The sequence below is a fragment of the Ochlerotatus camptorhynchus genome, unplaced genomic scaffold, assembly GCF_037179485.1.
Source record: "Ochlerotatus camptorhynchus isolate MF236.1 unplaced genomic scaffold, CSIRO-AGI_Acam_v1.1 ptg000193l, whole genome shotgun sequence".
In the NCBI taxonomy this organism is placed as follows: Eukaryota; Metazoa; Arthropoda; class Insecta; order Diptera; family Culicidae; genus Ochlerotatus; species Ochlerotatus camptorhynchus.
This window is the reverse complement of record NW_027040683.1, coordinates 1,380,147-1,390,376: the sequence shown is the minus strand read 5'-3', so window position 1 is coordinate 1,390,376 and position 10,230 is coordinate 1,380,147. Positions and strand designations below refer to the sequence as shown.

Genomic DNA, 10,230 nt, shown 5'->3' with positions numbered 1-10,230 from the left:
AATTACGAAATGAAAAACTTTTTGAAGAACTTTATATAAAAGACATTAACATTGATCCAAACACAAAACGAAAACTGACTCAACTATGCGAAAAATATAACGATATATTTGCGTTACAAACAGACACGCTAACGCATAACAACTTTTACAAACAACAAATCAATCTTAATGACGAATGCCCGGTCTATATAAAAAATTATAGATTACCGGAAGCACACAAACAAGAAATAAACGAACAAGTAAATAAACTCCTAGATGATGGAATTATTCGGAACTCAATTTCTCCTTATAATTCACCATTACTCCTCGTTCCGAAGAAATCCATAAACAAAGAGAAAAAATGGCGTTTAGTTGTCGATTTCAGACAACTAAACAAGAAAATTATAGCAGACAAATTCCCTCTTCCAAGGATCGATGACATTCTTGATCAACTAGGTAGAGCAAAGTACTTTACTACGCTAGACCTAGCATCAGGATTTCATCAAATCGAACTGGAAGATGAATCAAAACAATATACCGCATTTTCGACCAATTCCGGTCATTATGAATTTTGTAGGCTACCATTTGGCCTTAATATTTCTCCAAATAGCTTTCAGAGGATGATGACCATAGCCCTAAGTGGTCTCCCTCCGGAATGCGCTTTTCTATATATTGATGATATTATCGTCATTGGTTGTTCGATAGATCATCATTTATCAAATTTGGAAACTGTTTTAAAAGCACTTCGAAAGTATAATTTGAAACTCAATCCTAGAAAATGTAATTTTTTTCGTCCTGATGTTACATATTTGGGACATCATATCTCTTGCGAAGGAATTCAACCAGATAAGTCGAAATACTCGACAATTTTAAAATTTCCTACACCAACAAATGCTGACGAAGTAAGAAGATTCGTCGCGTTCACAAATTACTATCGGAGATTCATACCGTATTTTTCAGATATCGCCGCTCCACTAAACAACTTATTAAAGAAAAAGGTCAAATTTGAATGGACTGCAGATTGTAAAAAGGCATTTGAAACCCTGAAACAAAAACTCTTACATCCAGTTATTTTGAAATTTCCTGATTTTAAAAAGAAATTTATTCTATATACAGATGCGTCGAAAATAGCCAGTGGCGCAGTTCTTACCCAAATGCATGGAAATATTGAATTACCAATAGCCTTTGCAAGCAAAAGCTTTACAAAAGGCGAGAAAAATAAATCGACCATTGAACAGGAACTATCCGCGATTCATTGGGCGATAACCTATTTTAGACCATATTTATACGGTAGACGGTTTACAGTAAAAACCGACCACCGTCCACTTGTATACTTATTTTCAATGAAAGATCCATCGTCAAAACTGACACGGATGAGATTGGAATTAGAAGAGTACACATTTGACATAGAATACGTGAAAGGCAAAGAAAATGTCAGCGCTGATGCTCTTTCACGTATTACTATTGATTCGGATGAGCTCAAAAACCTCTCATGCTTATCAGTTCAAACAAGAAATATGACAAGACAGCAAAGAAATCCTAATAGTGACAACACAGATACTGACACACGTGCCACTGAGATTGATCACCTCAGGGCATATGAATCAGTCAATAACTTAGATGCTTTTAATATGCCTAAAGTTATTTTTGATTTTGACAACCACAAGTTAGATATACGACTTCTGACAAAGAACCAGAAAAGAATAATTGCGCAAGCGCAAATATTCTATAACGGTAGCAACACTGAATTGCAAAAAAGTCTGCAGACGATAGATAATATGGCCAAGAAAATGGAATTAAAAACGCTAGCTATGAAAATGAATGATAAAATATTGACCCTAATTCCTCGAGAAACATTCAAAAAAGCATGCAACGAAATGTTAAAATATACGACAATTATACTTTATGTGCCAGCACAAATGATTAATGATGAGGAAACTATACAAAGGATAATCTCTGAAAACCATGACACACCTACGGGAGGTCATATTGGTACTTATAGATTATTACAACGACTAAGATCAAAATATTACTGGACAAACATGAAACGTACTATCACAGAGTATATAAAACGATGTGATAAGTGCATAAAAAATAAACACCGAATTAAGACGAAAGAAAATTTTATAGAAACAACTACTCCGATCAAATGTTTTGAGCTAGTCTCAATTGACACCATCGGTCCACTAACAAAATCTAAACTTGGGAACAGATACGCATTAACAATACAATGCGATCTGTCCAAATATATAATAATCGCACCAATTCCAGATAAAAATGCACAGACTTTAGCGAAAGCTTTTGTCGAAAATTTGATTCTGGTATATGGTTGCCCGATAACTATAAAATCAGATCTCGGAACAGAATATAAGAATGATCTGTTCAAAAATATTTGTGAATTTCTCTCAATCAATCAAACATTCTCTACAGCATATCACCCCGAAACCATTGGTAGTCTTGAAAGGAATCATCGTGTCCTTAATGAATATCTAAGACATTTCATTAACGATCAACATGATGACTGGGACACCTGGTTGCAATACTACACTTTCTGTTATAATACAACCATACATACAGCCCATAACTTTAGCCCCTTTGAATTAGTTTTTGGCAGAGTAGCTAACACGCCAAGCTCCATTGAAAATATCATATCCATAGATCCACAATATAATCATGATTCATATTTAACAGAATTAAAATACAAAATCCAAGTAACAGCACTGAAAGCAAAAGAATTGCTAGAAAGAAGCAAAGCGGCTAGAATAAAAAATAATTCTCAAAACGTAAACCCTATAGATGTTAAATTACACGATAAAGTCTATTTGAAATTAGAAAACAGAAAAAAGTTAGACAGAGTATATTCAGGACCGTTTGAAGTTATAGAAGAAAATCATCCAAATGTTACTATCAAAAATTTACTTAATCAAGAAAAGAAAATAGTGCATAAGAACAGATTAATTAAAGCTTAAAATTATGAAAAATGTATTTCCACTATTTGAACAATACATTAAAATACAATATTTAGATTGAAAACATAGAAACTAATGCCATCGCGTAAAATCATCTCACTCAAAAGGGGATGGTGAGCAATACATAATATAAAAATAAAGATTTAAAAAAAAAGCAAGGATAACCGTAATATTTTGTGAGAGGTATTTGAAGTCAAAAATGATCTCATAAAATTCAATCATTTTTTCCCTATAGGAGGATGGTGTGACATGTGCATTCCACATGTCATCAAATCCCTTTTTCCCATAGACAATGCTAGCAGGCCGCACTTGTAGCTTTATGCTGAGAAGAGTCGAATTCTTCCATAACCCTCGTCAGTCATCGACCCATTGCACTAGCATGTCGCAATTGGACGTTTTACTGCAAAACAAAAGAATCATATTTCAGAGTCATTATACTATGGCTGTTTCAAACCCGCCGGCAGCGTATGAATGCTGACCGTGTGGTCTCTCCCAAATTCTCACTCTCTTTTCCACTTATGCCTTCTCCATAACCCATCGATTGGTGATTGGTTAATTAATACATAAGACTTCAAGTGCCTCCAAAACGACAGCCTAGGATAAGTTTAATAAATTGAATAAATTCATTCTCATTCTTACCGTCAAGTATGTTACATCGTAAATCTGATGACAATCCCCAGGCAGGGATCCTTATACCACAAAAGTTCCGTATGTTTTTTACTCATCTCTAGGTAATATACGTATTACTCAACCGTTGAGTTAAAATTAACCATCATAACACATTGATTTTTACGCAATGGGATACTATAAAGGTTTTACTTAATTTTGGGTTGTTTAAACTCAAGCTTTGGGTCATTTTCATTTTCTGTGTACGTGTCTGTTTGCACGTGACATATCAACAAACGTCAAAAATCGTTAAAAGCAACTCCAATAAAATATACATGATTATCTTATAAGATATATCTTTTAGTGAGCAATATTCATCATGAAAACAGGTATATTTTACTGAATTTTCTCATAGTGCAAACTTATATGATTTTCCATTAGTTTCTAGATGTCTGTTCCTACCCATGACATATCAACAGTTTTTCACCATGAAATATATCATACAATATTCATATACATCTTACCTATCACTAACACTGTTCGAAGCAAAGTTTTATCAAGTACTAAGTATGTGAAATTACGATATAAATCATTCCATATCGCAGTCATAGTTTTTAAGTGATAATCCGATGGAATCTATCAATCATCACATAGAATGGATAAATCTGCTGACATTGCTATGTTATAAGATGGACCCAATAAACGATACATGTCGATTTGTTTCAGTGTATTATTTGCTGCAAAAAAGCAACTCAGAATAAACTGTCTCACCCCTTGATCAACTCCGACAAAAACTTATTTCAGAAAACCACCCCTTTTCCACCCGTTCACCCGATTCGCCACCCACAGGATGAAAATGAAAACATAAACATAAACACGTGAAGTGCTTGGCATGCCGGTATCACATGCGAAAGTTGCTATGGTTACAGGTTACTGGTAGTAAAGTTGATCCGTGATAAACACCGTGTTTTCAGTGGTCGAGTGGTTCTTAAAAATCCGTGGAAGTGGGCATATAAAAATGACCGAAAACGGTTGTAGAACATTAGTGGAAACGTTTTGTGCGAACGTCCAAAATCAGGAGCGTATGATCCGACAGCGAGCGCTTAAGGATTTCCTGGAGTATGCCAATCGAAAGTTGACCCCGGAGGAAGCGCCGGCAATATTCGACGGAACCTACCTGCACATTCTTCGCTGCTATGCCGATCGCTTCGAGATGATTCGCAATCTGGCTATAACGTTGATTGGGGAACTGATGGACAAACTGCCGGCGAATGATTTCTATTTGGGGTACATTGTTCCCGTGATTGCCCGTCGGATTGGCCAGGCGGAAATTATTGAGGAAAGTGAGGAAATCAGGTTGCAGCTTTTGGAACAATTAGAAGCGATTATCCGGAAGTACGCAGACCCGGACGGTAGCGCTGGGGATCCGCTGTTGAAATCGTATGATAATTTGATCGATATTCTGGTGAAAACATTGAAAGATCCTTATCCGGCTGCTCAGAAGCAAAGTTGTGAACTGGTGAAGCTTTTAGCCGAATGTACACCGAGCATGCACTATCGGGCGGAAGCGCTGGTAACGCCAACTAGTGGGGTGCTTAAACATCGGCATTCTGCCAACAGGATTGCGGCCGTTGAAGCGTTGGGAGTTCTTTCGTTGAATATTCACTCGAACGTGGAGAAAGCGGTGCAAATTATTGTGGACATTTCACCTTTGCTGATGGATGGCGTTCCCTTCGTTCGAAGGGCGTGTGGTCGAGTGGGATGCTTGATGCTTTTGAAGCTGCGGGACCGCTACTCGTGCTTCTATCGCATACTTCCATTGGTTTTGAATTGGTAATGAATTGCATGTCATGGTTTCTTGTTGGTGTGACAATTATTTTGCTTTATATTACAGTCTGACAGACGACACAGTGGAGGTTCGTGAGGATATTCTTATTCGCTGGAGGGAAGCAGGCGAGTTGTACTACAAGGAAAACGAAGCTGAACTTTCCAAAACTAAACTGATTGACAAAATTCCGGCAAACTATCCGCAGGAATATGAACGTCCTACACTGCCTTGCAGGGCTATTGTCCAACGTAGCATGAGAATTGTGAATCTGGTGCTTCATGAAATGGAAGAGTGGAAAGAGGACATTCGGTTGCATGCCACTAAGCTTTTGAAATTAGTCATTCTTCATGCTGAGAAGTCTTTTTCTACGCTATTCATGGAGGTGAATCCCGTACTATGCAAGACGTGCATGGATTCAGACAAGGATGTGGCGGCAGAAGCGCTGAAAGTAGCTCAGCTCTGTGGGATCCTATTAGAGTACGATACATGGAGCAAACATGCACTACCAGAATTTAAAAAATTCCCCACTCTGGGTCATCTGAAGTGCCTCAATGCAATGTACCAGTCCGCTGGTTGGGATAGATTCAAGGATCTCACGAAAATCACCAGTCTCCTTACGGACACCGACGTGTGCTATCAATTAAAAGAAAACTATCAACTAGAATTGCTGGGCTTCTGTGAAGCGCTTACTACAGATTACCATCGCGTGTTCACTGCTAATGAAATCGAAGGGCTCGCCAACGAAATCGATCGTGTGAACATGGAACAAATGCTCTACACCGTTCTGCTGAAAGTGGCTGCCTTTTCCTACGAGGATGCCCAAATCGTTCGGGACCGTGCACTACTAGTGCTCGCCAAACTAAATCCGCAAACTGAAACACTCCACCAGCAGCATCTGGCAAATGTCATCAATTCGCTGGAGAATCTTGAATCTTCCAACTCGGATGCAGCGGAAAGCATTCTTCTGTTGGCGGGGATGGTGTTCGTTTGTGGATTCCGCCAGCCGTATCACGGTGCGCTCAAAAAGGCACTGGAAACGGCCCTCAAGCACGCGATTCCACAGGGAAAAATCAAACTTTTTAGTTCGATTTCTATAGTGAGTGGTTTTGTTTTTATTGTTATTCTTTTTGTCTTCCTCGCACGGAAGCAAATTGATTGCTCGGATTGGTTTTTCAATCTTTCGATGTATGTATAAATCATGTTGTCTATTCTCTATCGTTTCATGTCACGTTTTTGGGTGCTGCTTTTTTACAACTTAGGCGATGTTGCGATGGCACGAAACGATGTGTATTTCTGCGGAGGAACAAACGGTCCTTTTGCAAGATTTTATTGAAGGTAAGTAGCAAGTTCTTGTCGATTATGTTTCTGTAGGGGTCGTCCACAAATTATGCAAGGGAATAGCGGGGGTGTCAACATTTCTTACAGTTTCTTACAATGAGGTGAGTGGGGTTGACATTTTCTTACATAAAATTAAATATTAAGAAGTCGATCTAAACCGTTTTAATGCCAAAAACCTGAACGTGCATTAAATGCAGATATAAAACAGTTAACATTATATTACAACATTTAACGATTTTCTGAAAGCCCTGTCCAAGGATGAGGGGCTTGTTGATGATTTGTCAAGTGTTGCTATGATTTTTTTTTGCGTTAGTAATGCCTTCGGATGGTGTTACCGAGGGGGGCGACTCTATCCACGATGCAGGGAAAATTGTGTTTTGTTGTGGTTAGCAGCGCGCACGCTGAGTAGATATGAAAAAGATGGATGACAATTTTGAAGATTTCCTGCAAAAAAATGATGCGCGATGCAAGTAGATGCGAGAAATCAAAGAAGATTTTTTGATGTTTGATTCGCTAGTGTGAGATTCGTTGAGCAACTAGAATTGAAATTTAGATGTGTCGCCCCCCATTCAATGGAACATCTGGAAGTCGATGCAGGAGTGCAGAAACTGCCGATTGCGTGAATGATTCTGCACTCCTGCGTTGACTTCCAGTCGTTTAACTAATTTTCACAAATTGTTGCTGTTTTTACACACTAATTTCTGAAGTCAAGTGCGTAAGGTGGAGCGGAGAAGAATGACGTAAAGGAGTTCAATTTACTAGTGTGTAAGTGTAATTTTGGAATTTCGTTTGATGGCTGTTTCACTAAAACATAATCAGTACCGAAAACTCGGTGTTCTATTTTACTGAGTTTCAGTCATTTCCCGTACAACTGTTATTTTACGGTCAATTCAGTAATTACTATATTACTGCATTCAGTTCTTGCAAAAACTAATGAACGTCTGTAATTTAATTGAGAACAGCTGAATGTTCGGTAGTTTTTGTGATTTACAGTTCGAAAACTGTAAAAAAAATTACCGGGCAAGGAAACCGTGCATCGTCACTAACGTCACTTTGTCTTGTAATCAGTCACTATTTTCAACTTTTTTAGCGTGAATTTATTTCAAGATTGATCACGCTTTGCTTTGTGATTTTTAATCGTCTTTATCTATCTACATGGTGTCTCTACTCATTTTTCTTTTAAATAAAATTGCCTGAGTTTTCCAGGTTTTCCCAGAACTTTAACGGAACAATTCCAGGCTACAATAATATAAGAAAGATATTTTTTAAATGCGTTAAAAATATGCTTTTCTGATAGATTAAAAATAACAGCAATATTAACCCAAACGTTTTTAAGTTTTTAAGCAATCAGTTTTAAAGAAACAGCTTTACAATAAAATCCATTGAATGTTGAAGTTTAACACTTGAAAAAAAAAACATAATTTGAGTAAGTCCAAGATCTAAAAATATTCAATGGCTTGAAGTTTCGTATTCCATATACAAGTTCAAGATATTGAAAATTTTCAAAGTGTCAGAATTAAGGAAAAAAATGATTTATTTCAAGTTCGTTATCAACATTATGAAAGATTAGAGATCTTCATTGCAGTCCATTAACTTCACAACAATTGTAGGAACTTTGGAGAAGCTCTGAGGAATGAAAGGAAATGCTGAGAATTTCAGTGAAGTTCCATACACAAACTGCGGGAACATAAGCGAAGTTAACACGCTGAAAATATGGGTAACTTACTGGAAGCTTTAAAACTCTCAAAGCGGTTCTTTTAGCCTCCGAAAAATTTCAGGAACTTTTATGAAGTTCGTAGAATTTCAGAGAACTTGATGGTTGTCCAGCGAACTTGGGAAATATAGGAAACTTGAGGGGTATTGTGAAATTTTTTAAGAAGTTCTAAGCACCTCAGAAAAGCTAGATCCAGAGATCTTTGGAAAATTTCAGATTTTAAGAGCAGTTCCCGGAACTTTAGTTCAGTCTTTTGGAGCAGTTTAAAGATCTATAATCGTAAATTAAGAAAAATTCAGGATAGTTCCATGATCTGCTGAAAAAAAAAACGAGAACCCTTAAGATGTTCCCAGAATTTCAGGGAAGTACACTGCCCATAATCGCAAGTCAGTCCCATCTGTAAAAAACTGGAAATGAGAAAACGGCGTTCAAAGATTTTACAAGTTTTATGATTTGACACTTATTTTGGAGGGATAAATTTAAAAATAAACGTACAATGTGATAGAATGCATCTATGTTTACGATAAAATATTGAAAAAAATATCGTGAAATTTTTATTTTATGGCCAAAATCTGAATGGGATTGACTTGCGATTACATTTAACGTCAATGAGAAAAATAACCGCAAGTCAGTCACAATTCCATGACGATGCTGCATTAGTTTAGCACAGTATTGAACAGTAGAAAGATACCATGGTCCCATAGAACTTTATTGAATGTTTCTGGATTTGTTTTGCTGGTTCCAAAGCTATGGCCGAAACGTATTCCGGTGAGTATGGGTCTTTATCAGACCAGAGCTTTTCAGAAACGTACCAAACCCACCATGCGATAAATCAATTGATTATTCACATAATTCACATGAGCATTCAAAAATAAGATCGATAAGAGTCATGATCAGTGACCAGCACCATGTTGGCCAAACCTGGACATGTTCCGGGTATCCCCGGGGAAGTGGTAAATCCTTTTTAAATCAAAATCCATCAAGCGATACATCAAATCAAATGAGAATTCAAAGTCAACCATTGGTTGTCAAACTGAGTATCGTAAGAACTATATTGGCCATATCAGGACATGTTCCATATACCCTAGGGGAAGTGGACAAATCTGTCTTGAGACAAATCTCATGATGCGATGTGTTGTCTAACATTTCTTACATATTTTTTTCTAATGGGACTGACTTGCAGTTATTTTTCGGTGTGGGACAATTTGACTTTTTTCAATAGCTCATCTAAAAAAACATAGAAAGATAAACTGAATAATGATGCTAACTCAAAATTGATTAAAATGCAGATGGGACTGACTTGCGATTACCGGCAGTACAGAAACCTTCAGAGAATTTATGAAAACTTCAAAAATATTTCAGGAACTTCACTGAAGTTCAGAGAATTTCAATAGAATTGAGAGCTTTAGGGAAGTTCCGATGGGGCCTCCCTCAGCTCAGTCGGTTAAGGTGCAGCTACAAAGCAAGACCATGCTGGAGGTGGCTGGGTTCGATTCCCGGTCTGATCTAGGAATTTTTCGGGTTGGAAAATATCTCGACTTCTCTGGGCATAGAGTTATGACTGTACTTACCACACAATTCTACTAATGCAAAAATGATACAGGCATAAAGCACTGTGGAAGTGCATCTAGAACACTAAGTTGAGAGCACCCAATAAGCTAATATGCGATAAGCAATAAGCTTGAAATATGAAGAAGAAGAAAAAGGGGAGTTCCGAGACCATCAAGACAGATCAGAGAATCAAAGGGCAGTTCAAATAATTTCAAGGAAATTGTAGAAACCTTAAAGAAGCTTCG

At 37.3% G+C, this 10,230-nt stretch overlaps 1 protein-coding gene across 1 annotated transcript in view; it reads left to right on the top strand.

Annotated features, from left to right (window-relative positions):
- The first annotated feature begins 4,445 nt into the window (after positions 1–4,445).
- The window catches only part of Dnaaf5 (Dynein axonemal assembly factor 5), a 33,185-nt gene continuing 27,400 nt past the window's right edge, over positions 4,446–10,230 (top strand). Inside the window, exons 1-3 of the mRNA XM_065223528.1 lie at positions 4,446–5,387; positions 5,449–6,478; positions 6,642–6,717. Of these exons, the coding sequence (XP_065079600.1) occupies positions 4,573–5,387; positions 5,449–6,478; positions 6,642–6,717 (1,921 nt within the window). The 5' untranslated portion in view covers positions 4,446–4,572. The remainder of the gene's footprint in view (positions 5,388–5,448; positions 6,479–6,641; positions 6,718–10,230) is intronic.